General features: G+C 40.2%; 1 protein-coding gene across 1 annotated transcript in view; it reads left to right on the top strand.

Moving 5' to 3' along the window:
* Nucleotides 1-10,606, top strand: part of LOC131218749 (uncharacterized) — a 52,111-nt gene extending 41,505 nt beyond the window's left edge. Inside the window, exons 3-4 of the mRNA XM_058213515.1 lie at nucleotides 6,223-6,511; nucleotides 10,142-10,606. Coding sequence (XP_058069498.1) covers nucleotides 6,223-6,511; nucleotides 10,142-10,314 — 462 coding nt within the window. The 3' untranslated portion in view covers nucleotides 10,315-10,606. The remainder of the gene's footprint in view (nucleotides 1-6,222; nucleotides 6,512-10,141) is intronic.
* Nucleotides 10,607-21,915: the final 11,309 nt, after the last annotated feature.

Consider the following 21,915-nt stretch of genomic DNA (forward strand, 5'->3'; position numbering starts at 1 on the left):
AAAAAGCTAACCTTCCTCTTAAAATGTCCCTTAAATTCCATTGGCAAGCGGCAATCACGCCTATATCTAATTCTATGGAAAATGTCCTCATTGAACTCTTGATCCATTTGAATGAATAGCCAAGAAAATTATTCCTCTTAAATTCATTTTATTTATACTAAAATATGAAACTATGTGCATACTAAACTATGAAACTATGTGCATTTCTTTTTTATTGATTTTTATAGGGTTTGGCAATGAGTCTACATGAAAATAAATTGGTTTTTCAAATTCACTTTATTGATCTAAAATTGTCTCTTTTTTTTTCCAATTTGGTAAGTTTTTTTTTTTTCCCTTGAAAGGTTATTCGCAGATTTTTGTGGTCAAACTATAATATGAAAGGAGTGTTTTTCCAGATTACTTAGGTTGGATATGATGAGTGGTCTTAGTTACATGAGAAATTTCCCCCCTCTTCTTATACTCTTTTCTTTTTGTTTTTAACCAGATGAGTAATGCTAATATATTTCTTTTCTATTTCAGAGATAAGAAACAACAAATGTTCAGAGGTTTTGTTGACAGAATCTGATTATTGGATTTTTCTTCATCATGTGAGTCTTTGGATTGAACTATTCAAAGAGAGTAACAATTGCAGGAGTTACATATCTTGAATTATTGTGTATTCTCAGAACTTGTTAGAGATCAAACTACTGCATATACAGAAGAAATGGATAGAAACACCTCTGATGGTGTGGTATGGAAAGCTTATGGATTCGATTGGCAGGGGACTTGTTTTGAAAAGGAATGGGATCTCACAGAAGATACAGCGAATCGTTTCTGTTGGTATCATGGAGAACTTCCCAATCGAAATCAGAAGCTTATATCATTCGAGGAAATTTTTACTCGGAAGCTCTGCCCACATCTGAAACACAAAGACATTACAAGGATGGTTAGCGGCGGACCATTTTGTGACCATGTCGATGGGGCACTTTTTCTTCGGGTAAATTCGTCAGGACCTTCTCTCAGCAATTTCGGACTTAGGCTTGCTGCTAGAATCACTGAAAATTCGATGATTACAATGTCTTTGGTTCCAAATCTCGAATTGGGTGTCTTTCCTGAGAATCAAAATCTGGTTAGAAATGATGAGATGGTGGAACCAGAGGAGTTGGAAATGAATGAAGAGGAAGCTGATAAGCCGCTGGTGATAACTGTTGGAAGTCTTCTTATTTACATTGTAAAAAGGCATGTGGATTACCTTCAGGATTTTGTCACAGAGCTCGAGATTGATCTTGATGCCATCGAAGAATCGATGGAAGGGCTATGGGAAAACATCGGGGCCCGAATTGAGAATGGTAATACCTGTCGAGATTTTATTTTATTTTTTAATGCGCTCTTGCCGATCCAAAACTCAGATGGTCCACAGGACGACATGGAACATTTTGAGAGGGAACGACCACTGTTGATTAGACACTGTGGCCCACCGTGTTGTGTATGTAGAATCCATGCCGTTCACACCCTTCATCCAGTCCACATGAAGGGCTAGATAAAAATTAGCTTGTTTTCGACTCAGGTGGGCTGCTGTGCAATTCAAGGGTGAGCTTCCACTCCTCACTTGTTCCCTTTGATGTGGCCCACCTGAATGTTTGGATAGGGAAGCGGATTGCGTAGTGAGTAACCCTACGCTTAGCGTACTGAGTAAACTCCGTAGCGTACTGAGTAAACTCCGTGAGGCCCATCATGATTTATGTATTTTATCCGCTCGGTCCATTCATTTTCCAGATAATTTTATGACTTGAGCCCAAAAAGGAAGCATATGCAATGTTCAAATGGACCACACCACAGGAAACAGTTGAATTGAACTTCTACAGTTGAAACTTTCTTGAGGGGCACGGAAGTTTTGGATCAAGCTTATATTTCTGTTTTACTTTCATCCATGTCTGTATGATCTTATGAACAGGTTGGATGACAAATAGACATCACTGTGGGGCCTAGCAAGGTTTCAATGGTGGAAATCATTATCCCCACTGTTTATTGTGGTATAATCCACTTGATCTTTGGATATGCTTCAGTTTTGGGCCCAACCCCTTAAATTAGATGGAAAAAACGGATGGACGGGGTGGATAGACCACATACATTCAAGGTGGGCCCAACTGCGTTTACTCAGTACACTCTCATCGTACTGATGAGTTATGGATGAGTTATGGATGCTGGTGCTTTTTTGAGGTGATGCATCAGATACATGGATCGGCCTACTTTTAGCTAAACTGGCCGTCTTATTATCAACCGTTGGTCCGCATGGGTCAAACACATCTATGATGTATCTATTTATCCATGCTGTCCATTCATTTTTATTTTTTTTTTCATATCATTTTAAGGAATGAGCCTAAAAATGAAGCAAATCCAACACTCAAGTGGACCACACTAAATAGTGAGCTTGGTTAATGCAAGATGCATTAATGCACGAATCATTAAATGCAAGAGTCATCTCTGGTGTGGTCCACTTGATCGTTGGATCTGCTTCATGTTTGGGCTCATATCTTAAAATGATCTAAGAAAATGGATTGAGTGGATAAATAGATACATCACGGTGGGCCCCACAGGAGCTCTGTTCCAAAGGTTTATTGTCCACCGGATTTGAACACAATCCCTTCATAGAGGAGTTGAAAATATTTAATTATAGGAAATTTTACAAAATAGTACATATACATAATACTACCTTTTGTTAATTACGTTTTCATCAAACTTCCCCGTTAATAAAGTTGCTGTAAAACAGATATCTTCTATTAGTTTTCTCTAATATCCGTGAGTTTAGTTTGAAGATTGATTTTTCCTAAAATGATGAAAATGCCCACCAATTCATGAGGTTGTTCAATAAGAATTTATTTTATATATATATACAGCAGATTGCATGGTAATAGGAATGTGGTTAGTCTATCTATTTTTCCATATCATTTTAAGGCATGAGCTCAAAAAACATGGCAAATCCAAATCTTAGGTAGACTATGCTATAGGAAAGTGATTGAATAGCCACCATTATAAACTTCTTAGGGCCTACCATAGTGTTTATTTTCTACCCTCTGGGTTGATTAGGACAATCAAATTGGATGAAGGGAAATATAACAAATATTAGCTTAGACCAAAACTTCTATAGCCTGCAAGAAATTTTTAATGGTAAGCGATCGTACCACTATTTCATGCAGTGTGGTCCACCTGAGAATTGGCTGCTTCATTTTTGGCTCATGCTCTAAAATAATCTAGCAAAACAAGAAGAGAGTGTGAATTAAACACATACATTATGGTGGCCCCATAGAGCATCATATGCAATACAGGTTAAAGGCACTACTTTTGCGTCTTTACCAAACACGAATTTCAAGGCGTGTTTGGACACGCAGATTAGGTGGGAGTGGGTTTTATTAGGGTGGATTGCACGGCTTTCAATGTCATAAATGAGTTAGACAGTGGATTACCTGCAATCCCACTGGATTGCTATATCCATTGGCCCATTTACTGCCATGTTTGGACAAGCGAACGGGATGGGATTTCAAAAGCATAGTGCGTTTGGGCAAGCATGGGCCAGCGTTCGCACTGGGTCCTGCTAGGACGTGTATTGGGCCACCATCACGGACGGTTCGATGATCGGAACTGTCCAATGCGTCCAGGAGGTGGGGCCGACGGTACCCATGGAAACTTATCCTCCCATGCACGGGCACACACGATTTCCACTGTCAAACACAAGACGAACGGTGGAGTAAAAGATTCTGTAGGCTACACCGAATTCAATCTGAAACCAAACATTTCCAACTAGTTTTTCAACGTGCATTCAGTAGACGGAGTGGATTTCCCTGAAGACATCAATCATGGGCCCCACCATCAGCACAGCGCAAGAAATTGCGCAAGTCCCTGCGTCTGTGAAAACCGACTTCGGTGGGCCATTATGCGATCTTGGTGGTGATTGGATCAGCAATCCAAACCGTCCATAATCTCTAAAAGGGGGTCACAACCCTTCCCATGAAGTCAGAATGGACGGTGTGGATACTCCCTTCGCTAAAACTTGTTCCAAACGTGGCTATTTCCGCGCCTTCGCCGCACAACGTGCGTAAACAGAGTCGGTTCGTCTGGCTCCAAACCGACCTCTACCAGTCAACGGGATTCTCAATCCACCGGATCCTCTCCCGAATCCAGAGACCACTCTCATCCGTCGTCAATACCGCGCCATCCAAACAGAACTGCAGGAGGACGGGGTGGGATTTCAAAACCCAATCCCACGTACTCCACTCTACTCCCACATAATCCGCGCATCCAAACACACCCTCAATGTCAGGAATTTCTTGGGACAGTTTACCAAACAAGCATTCTAGCAATTATCAATACTTAAAGTTCAGTACTTAAATTCAATTCAAGCTCTTTTTACTAAGTTTACCACACACACCCATAGTCAGAAATGAGACCAGATTTGGTGAGACCTGGGACTCACTCAAGACCGTGTGGCCCTTACTTTGGGGCCTACTTTGATGTATGTATTCTATATCCATGTTGTCCATCCATATTTCCATATCATTTTAGGACATTATGCTAAAATTGAAACAAATCAAACTATCAGGTGGACTATACTGTAAGAAACAGTGGTGATTGAACCATTAAAAACTTCCTTCTTAAAATCATTACAATTAGTTTGGTCATTTACACTTTATCAAACCAACATTTTCAGCTAAATTGGACGTTGTGCATTTGGATATTCAATCAAATTGGATTTCAATCATTCAATTCAGTTAAGGGAAAATGACTAATGTTGGTTATGTCCATTTCATTTATGATGGGGTATTGGTCCCAAATTGCAATTAGATCCAAGTCCAACATCAAATGCATGGATTTGCTATTATGGGTAAATTAAAGTAGTGCTGCCGCCACCTTGTCATTTCCTCCAATAATGATTAAGTGAAAATTGTTCATTTCAATCAAGCATCCATACACACCCTTCATTTTTCACGGTTGGATGTACTTGGTTCTTTAAGTAGCTTTCTTTCTATATTTCTCCAATATATGAGCTCTTTTCTCAACCCCAGGTGGTGTTACCGTAGAGAGAGATGTGGGATGATAGAAGATTGGCCAAACTGCATTTGGATTTGCAGCGACTCCTTCAGGTATTTTTTTTTCTGTCTATATAAATTTACTATGGAAGAAAGTCCCCTTGGCGACGCCCTTACATGAAAACGAACTGAATAAATGGAGCAAAGATACAACTCTGCATTTTAAAACAGTATTGGATATACAGATACCGGTTTCCCATCCTGACGCACGCAGAGATGGACGCGATGAGGTTGATCACTGTCTTCCTCAAATGGATAATTACTCTGAATTCATGGAGCTTCTTTATACTCCTCACAAAGACTCCTCGAATTTACGAGAGAAAATATGAAAATATAAATAAATTCTAATAAATTCGAAAATAGATTGATTGATGATAAAAACACATTTACAACCCTTTAGATATTGATACCAAATCTAGGAAGAAGTTTCATAATCAAACTCCCTAAATTTCGTGACTTACTGTTTATAGACAGTCATGATTTCTAACTAGACTTCACGGTTTTCGGCCAAAAATAATAAGTGTCCAATTTGGCCTAACCATGTTATTCTTCTCATTTTTTTAAGCCCTTTTCAGCTGGGCACGACTCCTAAATCTCATAGGATCAAGAGTTATGATTAAAATAAAACTTATTATAAATGGTAAAAAAAGAAATTAAAATGGAGTTTTGACCGTCGATCTAATGGAATTTCCCAAATTCGGCATGGGCAACCCGGCATAGCAGAGTTTGGGTGGCTAAAGTAGCTTATCCTACCACAAAATCATATATGGTACATTAAATAACTCGTTCCAGTCTGCGAGATACACCTGCTTTAGGGTTTTGATGGTCCTGATCACTTCCGCCTCCAATTGGGTCTTCTCTAGTCCATATTGAATATGAAAGTATCCGCGACCTGCTCTACATCACATCCGTGTCATTATAATATCACCATTTTGGTTTAGATTATGAAGAACCTCATACATACCTTAAAAAAGTAATAATTTAGTCCCGTCTTGTGACCTTGTAAGTACTCATGTAGCATCTTGTATCTATACAAACTTATGACTTGCATGAGCTATGAATACTTTTCCAGGTTATTGGCTCACTCAAATTCAAATCCAGGCCGTACATCTGTCTCGTTCTGAATCTTCTGATGATTTTCGTCCATGTCGCAATCCAGGTAATCGCTCATGTGGAGCAGGTTTTCCCCCGCATCGAAGAAAATTTTAGTCAAAAAAGTTGGTGGATTCTTCCAGACAATGTCAATGATCTTCGGGCGGTAATCAACCGCCTCGGGAGGCTAAAAGAAAATGTGGGGTTTATAGGCAGCCGGGTCGAAGCAATTCAAGCGGGTTTTGATAGCCGGCAGACTGCTCTTGATAGCAAGCAGGCTGCGCAGATCAACCAAAAGCTTTACTATCTTTCCATTCTTTCAGTGATTCTTCTGCCGTTATCTTTCATCACAGGAAGTATGCTGTATTTCTCTCTCTTACTTTTTTGTTGTTTTAGGTGGAAAAAAATACAAATTTCGCTAACGCAATGGTTTTCTCCGTTTGAGAAAACAAAAAAGAGGGGGAAACGGTTTTCTTTTCTTATTTTTATCTTAATATATGTGTAAAACCATTATATATATATATATATATATATATATATAGGATTTTGTCCGTACTAGCCCTATGGTATTGCCAAAAGCCTAAAAAAATAACCTCTTAAATATGTTCTTTGATTGGACTTTTGATCACTTTTTAGAGAATTGGTAGACAAAAATGCCTCTATTTTGAAATTTGATGTCTGTATGGAACTTCTTCTTCATTTGTTGTTTTTCTTGGGTTTTTTCTTCATTTTCAAATATGTCTTCTAGGGACCCACTATCACTCCCTCGAATTCATTTTCTGGCATATGTTCACCGCTATCAACTTCTCCGGTGTATGAGCATAGCTAACAACTTTTAAAACCTTATAAAAGTATTATTTTTACTTCGACAACTACATTTATTAAAGATAGAAGCCACTGATACGTGTAAGATATTTTAAATGAATTTTTCATTTAGAATATCATTTTCTTCAAGAGGTAAGTTACTTTTGATTGTGGATAGAGAGAGATGGTCGTGGTTGTTGTCACAAGAAGAAGTGATTGTCAGGAGGAATTTGAGGTAGAGAAGGATAGTTGTGGTTGTTATGTGAAAGACAATGAAGGAGATAGAATTTAGATTTTATATTGTATTGCATTAGTTGAAGTGATTGTCAGGTGTTAAGGGTCTGAATTGTCATATGTTAAGAATTTGGGTCTAGGTTGTTATGTGTTAAGAATATCGGTTGTCATGTGTTGAGGGTATAGGTAATCATATGTTAAGGGTTTGGGTCGTGGTTGTTATGTGTTAAGGGTCTAGGTTGTCATGTGTTAAAGGCTTGGTTCATAGTTGTCATGTGTCAAAGGTCTAAGTTGTCCTGTATTATGGGTCAAGGTTGTCATGTGTTAAGGGTCGAGGTTGATATGCAATATCCTAGATTTTTAACACATGACAACCTTAACCAACACATGACAACCTTAACCCTTAACACATGACAACCTCGACCCTTAACACATGACAACTTCAACCCTGACCCTTAACACTACATAAACACGTGTGTGAGGTCCACTATTGAGTGTGTGTGAGTTAAGATTGTCATGTGTTAAGGGTCTAGACTGTCATATATTAATTAAGGTTGTGGGACCCACCATGAGATATGTGTCAAATCTATTTCATCCATTGGATTCAGAATTTAATTTAATGTCATTAGCTTAAAAAAATAAGTTATATCAAAAAATTGTGGCCCCCAAAAAAATTTTAATGATAGGTTTTCAATCTCACTACTTTTTACGGCCAAAGAAAGAGTTATATCCACATATAAGGTGGACCCTGCGACAAGAAAATAGTTGAGAGTGAACACCACCGGCCACCGTTATTAGTTGTTGTGGGGTCATCATGATATATATAATTTATCTATTCTATCTATATATTTTGACAAAATATTTTAGAGCATTAGCCCCAAAAGGAAGCCAACCAAAGGCTTAATTGGACTACACTACAAGAAACGATTGAACTCCCATCGTCAACTTGATAGGGCCCATCGTGATGTTTATTTGCCATCTAACTTCTAAAGGTAACATAGACCTGTATAAAGGGAAAACATCAATATCAGCTTGATTCAAAAATTATATGGCCCTTAAGAAGTTTTCAATGATAAGTTTTCAATCTCACTGATTTCTATGGTGTGGTCCACTTGAGCCTTTGATATGCCTCATTTTTGGGCTCATGTCCTAAAATGATCTTTCAAAATGGATGGATAGCATGGATAAAATATATTTATCATAGTGGGCCCCATAAAGCACCTGAAAAGTCTTGCTAGGGTGGTATTTATAGCTAATGCCTTTCACATAAGATATTCGCATAGGAAGCTATGTTGGGCTCACCATGATGTTTGTAAGAAATCCACTTTGTTCATCCGTATTCTCATATCATATTAAAACATGAGACAAAAAATTAGGTACATCCGTAAACTCAAGTGGGCCATATGACGGGAAACAATGGAAAAGGGTTGGATACTGCTCAAACCTTTCTAGGCTCAACTGTGATGTTTATATGCAATCCAAACCATTGACAAAATGACCCAAATGTTCACAAGATCATTACTACTAGGATAAACTAAAAAAATAAAAATATTAGCATGATCTAAAGCTTCTACAGCCCCACCGATGTTTCAACCGTGGGCATACAATAATCATTGTTTTATGTCGTGTGGCTCACTTGAGCTTTGGATCTGCCTCATTTTTAGGCTCATGCCATAAAATAATTTGGCAAAACATGTGGACAGGTGGATTTCTCACAAAAACTACAATGGACCCCATAGAGTTTACCCAGCAAGCACAATCCACTTCCCTCCAATATACCCTGACAGGCGCAACGCTCTACGCATGGGGCCAGTTTCAGGGGTAAATTTATCTAAAAAAATTTCAAAATAATGTCAGGGAGCTAGCTAGGGCATTTGTTTAAGCTTTACAATGAAATCCCAATAGATTTTGGGGTGTTTGGCAATACCAAGAGGCTAGTACGGTCAAAATCTATCCCTATAGATTTTCATGATCATGAGAGAGGTTTCATTGTTTAACTCTTGACCTTTTAACATTTCATAGAAAACAACACTAGCAGCTTAACAATGAAATTAGTGTTGAATTCTACCTTTCTCTATTTCTTGGCCCTGTTTGGGACGTGGGATTAGGTGATATGGAATTGCATTGGTCCCACTCAAATTCCATACTGCATTTGGAAATAACAGGGAAGGATTGGATTAATTCAAATATCATGTCATCCTGTTCCAACAGTATATCCTGCGGTATCATGGTCCACCAAATCGTGAGTTTCACTTAATACAATGCTTTTCATATAGGAAGAATTTAATTCCAAATGTGGGATTGGACAATCAAATATCATGATATTTCCAAACACGCAATTACTGTCAAATAAATAGTGTTAATTCCATCTAATGCAATTCCATACCATTTAATCCCATGTCCCAAACGGGCCTCAAAAGGTAATTTCATTTCCGCATTTTGGTTTTCTCTATCCAAATAGGTTCCTTTACTTGTCCTTAAAAAGAAAAGGGATCCTACACCTTCAGGAATGCTTATTTGTTAGTGCCCATCTACCACAACACCAAACAAAAGCATCCCTGCATGTGCTGACATGGCATGTCACCACCGGATTTGGAGCTAGGGAATTCTGTAAGTTCGTTCACCGGCTTGACATGGCAGGTGTGAAATACCTGGGCCTTTCATCACCTGGGCGCACTATGAATGTCTCGTCCCACAGTAATCAGACTCATTTGGTAAGCCATGTACATAGCTTTAGTGGGACAACGGTCGGTTATTGTCTTTGTAACCGTCCTTTTAAAAAAAACACTTGGGTCTTACTGATAAACAGCTTGGATCTCTGCAAGTATGCAATGTCAGCATGTTGGGTTGCTAGTGTTTGTTGTTTGCGGACAGAGTCATGCAACTAAGCATTTTTCTTATCCGATTTATGGAGCATGGAACTGATGTTTTTCTTTCTAGTCTTGCAGTATTCGGATTGAGCGTCGGAGGCATTCCCTGGAAAGACCACGAGGATGGGTTCCGCAATGTCTTATTGATATGTGCTGTGATGACGGCAGTTCTACTGGCGGTTCTACTGGCGTGGCGTACGTTCCGAGTTCTTTACGGACGCATGAAAAATAGGGTATGCAACTACGAATGATTGATCATGCGATATCATTTGAAAAAGGCACTTCGATAAATGGCTCTGCGGGGAGTACGAATGATTGAATTCGTGCGATATAAATTGAAAAGGCACTTCGATGCATTGACTTGATGATTCGATTCTATATCTTGTGGATTGTACCTCAGTGCACTAGCTAGATAAATGGATCTTGTGTTTTATTTTTGTCTCTTTTACTCTCTATAAATTCTGTGTTTAAAATCTGGATGATTGATATGCAGCAGACATCTTATTTCCAACTTTATTACGGTATGGGAGCAACATTTTGATATGGGCTACTGCCTTATTTTTCACAAACGTTTTTCATTCTCTCTATGTTGCCGCCTGTTTTATTTTTCACAAACGTTTTCCATCTAAGTGTGTTCCTGTCATACTCTATTGTCGCTAGAGTTGGGCATCGGACCGAGTCGGATCGGATTGGGTCCAACTTGACTCGGTTCGAAATTTGTAGGGCCTAACCCGAACCCGATCTGATCCGGGACCGAGTCTGGGTCATCTAACCTGAACCGATCTGAACTCCTACTGGCCTATCCGAGTCCGACTCGGTCAGGAAAACCGAGTCAGATTGGATTCGGTAAGATTCTGTTCGTTCATTTCTTTCAACTGTGTGGAAATCATTATTGTCAGTCTTCTTTAGTGCGATTTACTTGATTATTGAATATACTTTAAATTTAGCATCAACCCCTAAAATGATCTGAAAAAATTGATGGACGGTGTGGATCAACTAAAAAGTTCAAGATGGGCCCTACATGGTTTACTCAGAGAGATAAAAAAAAAATATATAGTTTTTTAAAGAAGCTTTACACCCGCACATAGCTTCTTGAAGAAGCTTTATAAAAGTAAATCTATCTATAGGTTGTAGCTAGCACTAGCTATCTAGCTGCTCTAGGCACGTGTCATGCGAAGACAGCACGAACGCTCCTCGAACTCTGAGTTGTGAGAACGGTTCAAAGGAGATCAAAGTTACATGGCCCCACAGTGATGTATTTATTATATCTACACCATTCATCTATTTTTAAAGATCATTTTAGAGCATTATCTAAAAAATGAATCATATCCAAAGATCATGTGAACCACACCATAAATAGTGGCAGAGATAATGATTTTCACCGTTAAAAAATTTGTAGGCCCACCATAACGTTTATTTTACATCCAACATGTTCATAAGGTCACAAGTACCTGATTGAAAAGGAAAAATAAATTTCATTAAGGTCACATGTACCTGAATGAAGAGGAAAACCAATTTTATATTTTCCAAAACTTCTCTGACCCTGAAAAGGGTTTCAATGGTAGACGTTCAATCTCCCACTAGTTTTTGCAGTGTGGTCCAGTTGATGGTTAGATCTGTCTTATTTTTTGTCTCAAGCATTAAAATGAGATCACCAAATGAATGGATGGTTTGGATATAAAACATACCTCGTGATCTGTCTCATCTCCCACTAGTTTCTGCCATTTATTTTTTGTCCCCATGAATGCCAGGCTATTTGCGCACTCTCCATGTCTATCCGCAGTCCGCTTTGTCTTTCCCTCTTTCTCTCTTCCAACAGAGAAATCCAAGCTCCAAAACGATCTACGGGACATCTAGCTAGCTTTCTTTTTCAACAGAAATAGAGAGACAAATATAGAGAGAAAATCACAAATATAGAGAGAGAGACAGAGACAGAGAGATAGAGTTGACGGGCTCATGTGTACATTGGACAGGATTTTTTGGCGCCAAACGTAAAGCCTAGGTAGTAAAAGTATACACACACACACTAATATATACGGTCCAGATCGGGTCGGTTTGGAATAGGACCTATCCGGATTCAACCCGAAAATAATTCGGATCTAGATTACGCTACCCGATCCTAACCGATCCTGACCATCTGTTCTGTTCGAATCGGTCGGATTAGGTCTGATCGGGCCAGATCCACCGGTTCGGGTATGAAATGCCCAGCTCTAATTGTCGCGGTTCTCGACATCTTGGCCTTCTCTACCTCTCCATCGACAACCATTCCTACAAATACCCAAGAGAAGACCAACACAAATCAAAGGTCCTAACGCCCAATCGCCTATTGTTATAAAGTTGTCCATCTCATGCTTGATGTCGTACGTGCTCCTCATGTCTGTTTTGCACCAGATGATCTGTACATATTTGAACCGTCACATAGTTCTAAGCCATCAACATTTGGAGCATTTCCTTCATCACACGGTTCTCTCTGTATACACTGCAAGCGCAACTTCTCTTAAACTATATCCAGTGTTATAGCTCTACGACTCATTTCATTTACTCTTTCGGCTAACAAATAATGCATTAATTTAATAGCCTCCAAATGCAATGATAAGCATAACTTTTCTATAGTAGAATAACATCATTGAGCATCGAGGAGCATCCAACTCAGATAATAGACTGCATGCTCTTTCCGGTCATCATCATCTTGGGCTAGGGGAGCTCCAACCGACTTCACCGATGCTGCAACATATAGCTTGAGCAATCGACCTTCGATTGACGACATTAACACTTGTGGCTTCATCAGATATTCCTTGATATTCTCAAAAGTTTGTTGATGCTCTGCCTCCTATTTAAATTTGAGCCACTACTTCAATTTTACCAACAGAGAAAATACATTAGTCTTCCCTGCACAGTTAGATATGAACATCCGCATGAAATTAACATGACCAAGAAATCGCTGTAATTCTGGTTTGTTCCTTGGTGGATAAGCATTTATAATTACTCAAGTCTTGCTCTAATCTACCTCAATCCCTCGCTGATGTACCAAAAATCCTAGGAAATTACCGATTAAGACTCCAAAAGCACACTTAAGAGGATTTATTTTCAGCTTGTGGAGTCTTATTCGCTTGAACAATTGGCCGACTTTATCATACGTCATCAATATAAACCTCCATAAACTAGTCGATCATATCATGGAATATGACGCCCTTTGGTGTGTGGCCCCTGCATTCTTAAGTTCAAAGGACATTACCACCCAACAATAAATCCCTAGGGGGTCTAGGCACCTAAATGCTATTTTTGGCAAATCATTCAATGTTATATAAATTTGATTATACATAGAATGACCATCCATGAAGTACAAAACTCGATGTCCAGCAGCCCTATCGATCAGTTGATCAGCCATCGGCATCGGGTATTCGTCCTTTATCATTACTAAATTAAAATTTCGGAAGTTAATGCAAACTCGTAACTTACCATTCTTTTTTATGACTAGGACTACATTCGAGATCAACTCGACATATTTAATGGGCCTGATGAAACCAGCCTTTAATAGCCGTTCGATCTCTTCTTTTATTTTCTGTGTTACCTCTACTATCACCTACCTGCGAAGTTGTTTATGCAGCCAATATCATTTTTTTTATAGGTAACCTATGCTCGACCAAGACCCAGTCAAGTCCTGGCATCTCCTGGTAATCTCATGAAAAATAATCGGCAAACTCCTTGAACAAATGGGTGAATTCTTGTCTATCTTGGAACCTGAGAAGTCTACTGACAAATGTAGGCTTTGGGTCTTGCTCGGTTGCTAGGTTCACCTCTACTAAGGGGTTCTAAACTTGGGCTTGGGAATCTTTCAACTTATTAGGGGCTTTCCTAAGTCTCATGTCTTCTTCTGCGCCTCTACCAACGGTGTTTCTGTGTTCGAGTCATTGCTTCTAGCCCCGTTGGGAATTTAGGATGTGTGACCACCCATTTTTAGACTCCTTTATGGGTTGACGGAGTTTTAACCATCCTTTGATGTGACTCTCTACCGTGGGAATAGCGATCAAGGGGTGAAGGCATCCTTTACGGCCAATGTTGTTTGCTTCCTTCAAGCTTCCTTAGAGTCATGTGTTGGCTTTGCATCCTTAGTAGAGGAGTGTCTCCTCTCCCTGGAACAGTCCTTCTGGCACACTAGTCACATAATTGTGAACCTTGACCGTCTTGTCGAAACGTGTTCAACTGCACGGTAGTCGAGTGGGGAGGTTAACGTCACCCCTACCTTAGTCGTTGTGGTGCACCTTCACAATCATTTGGACTAAGATCAACCCTCAGTCGCAGTCAATTAGCCCTTCTTAGATTTGTCATAACCATATTGACCTCAAGATTAGGTGAGAATGGATTAGTATCGATCAACATTGCTTCCTTAATCTTCTCGAAAAAGTTCAGCAACCCACGGTCGATATTATCCTAGACCGTGTTCCTGAATATAACACATTTGTTAGTTGAATAGGAAAGGGTTTCGTGCCATTTACAATATTCGATTCTCTACAATTTATCGGCCAAGGGTATTTTATGGTTTATAGGAATCTTGATAAATTTTTTGGATAATAGAATTTTGAATATCTCATCAGCCCTTGTGATATCAAAAGTGTATACTTTTTCATCCTTTTGAGTGGTCAAAGTGGTCGATTCTGTCTTGACCAACGTCGATCATGTGAGTGGCTTTTTAGCCACTACTTCGGCAATTGTGACCTTGCAATTTGAGTCATGATAATATGTCTCAATTGACGAGTTCTTTTTTCCTAGTACCCTCCTGAAGAAGCTCTCATACATGGAGACCTTTCTAGTCAGGTCATATAGGTCCATCAACTCCGTTCCAATGAATTTCTTACGAAGTTTGTATTCAAGCCCATCTTTGCAAGCTGTACAAATTCAGCTTCGATCATAACAACCTGAACACTAGCTTTTCACTCTTTTAAACCGGGTGATATAGCTCGCAAGTTTCTCCTGATAGTTGTTGGAAACGGACAAGATCAGCCATGGTTATTTCCTCGTTCTTAGAGAAAAACTAATGAGCATGAAAATTTTCTTTCATTTCTTGCCAAGTATGAATCGAATTTGGAAATAAGTTGGAATACCACGTAAAAGTCGTTGCCATTAGAGAATGGTTGAATAATTGCAACTTATGATAGTCATCATTCGCTAGCTCCCCACACTCCATGATGAACCAGCCAACGTGCTCGATAGTTAATTCATCGGGATCACCCGAAAATAGGGCAAAGTTCAATCGATAATTCCGTGACAACAAATGTTGTCAATCGATCCATTCAGGATAGGGCTTATGATAGATCGGAATAGCATTATGTCCAAGTACTTGGCCCACAACTTCCTAGACCCTCTGCATGATTTGGTCACGATCCACTCACTGAGGTTCAACCATTAGTGCTGGATTAGGGTCTAATCGGTTTGGTCCCTCTTGGAACAACGGATTTCTAAGGAATCATTGGAGATTATGCCCTCCTAGTAGGCCCTGATTTCAAACTTCATGAATGAAATTCCTAACCTCCCACTCTGGTCGTCTGAGCTCAATGGGTGGTGGAGCCTTCCATATCTCTTGAAATGGAATTGGTTATGGGTTTCTTTGTGGGGGCACAAGTGGTGGCTAAACTGTGTTACCAATAGAACTTCCCTCAGCCTTAGATTGCATTGTCGCAGGCGTTCTTTCGGCAATTATAGTCACTAATCGATACATGGCCTTAGTCTGGTTGGTGATGTATCTGTTTGTGTGTCAGTTTGAATACAGAATTGATCGGCCTGGGGTCTTCCATATTCCTGAATGTGTTGGATACTCAGTTGTACATCTTGAAGTGCAATAGTTATTTCATCAAGAGAAATAGTCTGAGAGGTCGATGCCTCTTCTTGATTTCCAGTATTTAGCATCAGGCTACTATTCAAATTTAATGTTTCATAGGCCGCTTAAAGCGGCATGTCTTTGGTTGGAGGTGGTGTGATCAATGTGGAAGGTTCAACCTCATCGATTCGACTACTCCTTCTATTCATAATTCCAATTGACAATGTTACACCAGTCAGTTAGAAATAGGGTCTCATTGGGCGTGCCAAACTATTGTTGTGGTTTGTTCGTTTTCCTAATTTGGTCACGTGATAAGTGTAGGCGTGCCAGAATTGAATTCACAACTCAATTCAAATTGAACAACTTGTTGGGGATTTGTGCTGCGGAATCACGCAGATCTAGATCGAGGATAGCAATCCAAGAGCACCAAGCAATCACAAGAGAACACAAATATTTAACGTGAAAAACCCTTTCAAAAAAAACCACGGCACAAAGCGACAAAAATTCACTATGAAAATAGAAATTACAAAGAGATAGGACTTACCCGATTCGAACAACCTCGAATCTCACCCTTGCTACACCCTTTGAAACCCTAGAACCCCTTTTAGAAACCCTTAGAATATCTATAGAAAGCCTTAGCATTCCTTGGAAAGACCCTAGGGACTCCTATTTATAGTTTAGGAAACTCCACTTACGCACTTCTCTGAAACCGCTTCAAATTTATGCAATCCGTGCACCATCTATGTAACCTTCGGCCGGTTGAGCTAGGGCTTCGCCTGGTCGAAGGGCACCTTCAACTAGTCGAGCCTGTCCCTCGACTAGTCGAAGACCTTGGGATTTACAGAAACATTATCATTGGACTTCGAGTCGAGCCTGCCCCTCGACTGGTCGAGCAGCGCGGTGAAACCAGATTTAAGACATCTATTTTATAACTATCTCTACCATGTCTTCAATCTTTAACTGTGTAGCTTCTTGACCTCTTCTCTTATCTTTGCATCACATCATAACTTCTTATGCACACTCCGTCCTTCTTTTTTGTTATTGCCAGGCCCAGAGAAGTTGCACAAAACTTGAACTTCTCTACAAGAACGTTCTAGGTGAGCATGTCTTCCGGATCAGAATCCACGTGCCCAACCACCTTTGGTCCTGTCTTCTCAAAAGGAAAGACGTAGTCTTCTTACCATCTCACCGCTACCCAATATTGCTTGCTGGGGAATTTACTCACAACACTGATAGCTTATGAAATAACCGGTCTAATACAGACCATGGCATGCACTGCCAACCGCATTCGAATAAGGCTCATGAGATATATCCTGCTTTTTCTTATTTGTTTTGAGACATGTCCTGAGAAAAACTTGAGGAGAGACGCGTAAGGAACGCTCTCCGGCTTTGCATAGTCCATCACATCCTTGATCAATACCTACACAAGGTATTCTATCGGTGATTATCAATACCAACTCCTCTTTCAGTCTCAATGCCGAGAACTATCTTTGCAACCCCCTGATCCTTCATCCTAAATGTCCTACTTAACCGAGTCTTCAATACATTAATTTCAGACATATCATAATTGGCAATTTACATGTCATCAGCATACAGTTCCTGACTCACCATGAAGGAATCAAACCACTGCCTAGGTGACAGGTTGTACCACGACCTCCTGCAAACTCTTCTTCTCAACCCCTTTAACTTCCAACTGTTCTGGTTGCTTCATGTAAATCTGCTCTTTCAATTTCTCGTACAGAAGTACAAACCCCGCATCCATCCTTCCAGCTCGAGATCGCATTGGCCAACCAGCGCCAATCACGGATTTAATAGACACATGTTATACCGTCAGCGCGAATATCTCTGAGAAGTCGATCCCTTCTCTCTGAGCATAACCCTTCACTACCAACCTCGCTCTGTATCTATGTTGTATCCTCCTGAAGATCCACATGCATCCAACCGCTTTTCGGCCCACTGGAAGCTCCACCATCTCCCATATGTCGATCTGGTACAACGAGTCCATCACATCGTCCATAGTCACCTTTCACTTCTCAGCATCAGGCTCACCTAGAGCCATCTGAATAGAAGACAAATCCCATTAATATTAGAGTCGTCCATGTACCTCGTCGATATCCTGCGATTACGCCGTGTGATTCTTCTCAAAGGTGGTTGCTCCACCTGCTCTGTATCCCTGTTTGCGCGTCCCAACCTTCATGTCCTGCCCGCAAATGTGGTAATGCCCAACATGCCGCACACGTGCAGAGGTGAAATTCCTTATAGTCATTGTAGCTCCACCTTTTGAAGTGCTCCCGATCAACCTATATATATTACCGAATCGTTGCGCTTTCATGATTACCCGTGCCCCCTTAGATACCTTAAGAGCACCATCAATACCTATAAACTTGCAACCCATTACCTCAAGTACACCAAGAGAAATCAGATTCTTCTTCATGTCAAGAACGTGCCTCATATCAGTCAGGGTATGCTCTATCTCATCAAACATCTTGATGTGTACCGTACCAACAGCCACAACATTACAGGTAATGCCATTGCTCAAAAATACTTGTCCACCATCGCACTCCCTGTAGCTAGTGAAATAACTCCGATAAGGAGTCATGTGAAAGGATGCCCCTGTGTCTAGAATCCACTAGCCCTTATGATCATTGTAAAAATTTCTGATCGTAGACACAGATAAAACATCACCATCACATCCACTCGATCCATCTGACATAGCAGCATTGGCCTCCCTGTATGAAGCCTCAAAATCTTCTCTCTTAGATTTAGGATTTGTACAATCTTTCTTCACGTGTCCTTTCAGCCCACAATTCCAGCACTTTACCTTTCCTTTGCCCTTACCCTTGGATTTGGATCTAGAACTTGAAGAACATGTACCTTGTTCAGAATTCTTATCCCTTATAAGTAGTACATCAGAAGATATCTCCATGTCGACGTTAAGCTTTCTCATAGCCTTTCCTTGAAGGGTTGAGATAACGATGTCGACACTTAGGATTTTATTCATGGTGCACATTGTGTCCTTGAATGACTCATACGACGCCGGAAGAGAATTCAACAACATGCATGCTTGTTCTTCATCTTTCATCACTTCATTCATATCCAGCAATTTGTAAACTAATTTATTAAAGTTGCTAACGTGAGCCTCCAGATCTCCACCCTCTGCCATCTTAAAGTTATACCACTGCTGCTTCAAGTACAAGTGATTTTCAGAGGATTTTTTTGCATAGACATCCTCTAACTTTGCCCACAACTTAACCGCAATTTTCTCCCTCATGACATTATAGAGAACCTCATCCGTGAGACATAAACGGATCGAAGATAAGGCCTTCTTATCAAGAGTATTCCAATCATCATCAGTCATAGTAGACTTTAACTCCTCAAGAGCACCATCTTCGTCCTGCTTGATTGAGGAACTGATCATTTTGATCTTTCATAACTCAAAGTTATTTTTTCCTAAGTACTTCTCAATATCATACCTAGTGCTTCCCATTATTGTTGATCCTGCAGATTTAGATCTGTGCCCCAACGATTGCTCTACTACCACTTATTGGGGATTTGTGCTGCAGAATTACACAGATCTAGATCTAGGATAGCAATCCAAGAGCACCAAGCAATCACAAGAGAACACAAATTTGACGTGGAAAACCCTTTCAAGAAAAAATCACTACACAAAGCGACAGAAATCCACTATGAAAATAGAAATTACAAAGAGAGAAGACTTACCCGATTCGAACAACCTCGAATCTCACCCTTGTTATACCTTTTGAAACCCTAGAACCCCTTCTAGAAACCTTTAGAATACCTTTAGAAAGCCTTAGCATTCCTTATAAAGACCCTAAGGACTTCTATTTATACTTTAGGAAACTCCACTTACATACCTCTCTGAAACCACCTCAAATTTACGCAGTCTGCACAGAATCCATGCACCATCTGTGTAACCTTCAACTGGTTGAGCTAGGGCTTCGCCTGGTCGAAGGGCACCTTGGACTGGTCGAGCTTGTCCCTCGACTAGTCGAAGACCTCGGGATTTACAGAAACATTGTCACTGGACTTCGAGTCGAGTGGGCTTCGACCAGTCGAAGGTGAGCTTCGACTAGTCAAGCCAGCCCCTCGACTGGTCGAGCAGCGCGGTGAAACCAGATTTAAGACATCTATTTTACAACACAACTATGACCCCAAATGCCAAGATAGGCATATACGTAGCATATGACCAAGATCAAACGAGATCGGCTGCCTATTTAGCCACTCGCTCGGTATGTAAATAGGATTGGGCGATATTTAGAGGATAGGGTTCATCATCAAATGATGTGTTACACCTTTGTCTTCCGTACGAAAGGACTTTTCAGTAAAAATAAAAGAAAAATAAGAAAATGAATCCTTACACTCGGTCATGAAGAGCAGCTGCAGAGTACCTTTCCCAATGAAGAAATGAATCTAGCATATGAGCATAGGCCCAAATTAAAGCCAAGATTGCCAACTACTTGATCAATGTTGTGGGTTACACTAAAGAATGTAAACAGCAAGCGAAAGGTAAATGAGTACACTAGGAAATGTAAATGATAGGTAATTGAAAGGATAATTTGAAAGATAATATTTGGTTTAATTGGATTAGTGTGAGACGTCTTTTATATTGAATTCTTCAGCTATTTATTGCCTTACCTCGGCCATCTAGATGCTTCCCACATTCTGACGGTTGTTCTAACCGTTTAACACCACATGTCCTTCTTTGCTTCTACTCTCGCCATCTGTCTGTAACCGCTTCTATACGATTGTTCTTTAATCGACCACTTAGTAGATGCCTTGGCGTCCCTCGATGCATTCCAGTTATATTATCATAGAATCCTCTTTGTATATCCCCACAAATCTCCAAATAGACTACACAAATCCATCCAAATCACACGGAACTTACTCTAATTGGCTTTCGTAGGAATTGATGACAATATGGATGAACACTATCGTCATATATACAATCTAGTTCAAGCAGATGGGTTCTTATTCTGCAAGTGAATTGATATCAATCCACTGATGCAAGTGTTCATTAGGTCCAACAAAATCTGATATCTATAGCACATTCACAATTCCATGTAGAGTTTGGTGAAATCATATTGACACCATGTATGCTACAATTATGCAAATCAGTTACTCATGTAGAATAGTCATGCATCTCATCATAGTCCGTCTTAAATCTTTGGGTAGCGATACAATGAAGTATTGTAATTCAGTACCACAACTCCCTCTAAGTCAATGACCGCTATATTCAATCCAGTTGACTCACATTTAGTACTACGCAATCCAGTTTAATACCACGAGTCATCCTTTAAGTCACCCTCAACTCAGTTAAGTTGGGTCGATACACCCTAAACTTGGTGAGTCATGACTCGACTCAAAGTCTAAACGAGTCGATTGTAAGTTGTCAAGTCAAAAAATAATGGTCCCAATTAGAGTTGTACACGAGTTAAACCGAGTCGAGCTTGGCATAGCTTGACTCGGCTCGGCCACTAGCTAACCCCAGCTCGAACTCGGCTCGGCTCGGTCCTCGAGCCTGACTGGCCAGCTTGGCTCAATTCGGTCAGCAGCTTGGGCCAGTTCGAGCCAAGATCGAACCTGTGCGACCTTTTCTCAAATACATGGAGTGTGTTAATACAAATTTCTAGTCCACCCTTTTTAGACCTTCGAGTACCTGCACAGGAAGAAGAGAAAGGAGACCCTGGCTATAGCAGGGGACCCTTCGATGCCAAAGTCAAGAATCTGGGTCTAGTAGAAGTTGTTTAAGGGTAAAGATAGTATGTGTATATACCTTTCAGCATTAGAGATGTTCTCATTTATAGTTGAGGAGAGGTCATAACGTGGAGGAAACCTCCATATTTGGTTGGTACATGTTGTAGAATGATTCGGGTTCCTAAGGTTTGAGAATTCTCCCAAGATCCTTGGCAGAGATCTTGGGATCCTAAGCTAATCGCGGATCAACCTCCACGATCCTTGGAGAGAACTTTCGACCGCTCCCTCGGATAAGGTAGAACCGCAGACTCGGATAAGGTTG

Source organism: Magnolia sinica, chromosome 11 (assembly GCF_029962835.1).
Source record: "Magnolia sinica isolate HGM2019 chromosome 11, MsV1, whole genome shotgun sequence".
NCBI classification, from domain to species: Eukaryota; Viridiplantae; Streptophyta; class Magnoliopsida; order Magnoliales; family Magnoliaceae; genus Magnolia; species Magnolia sinica.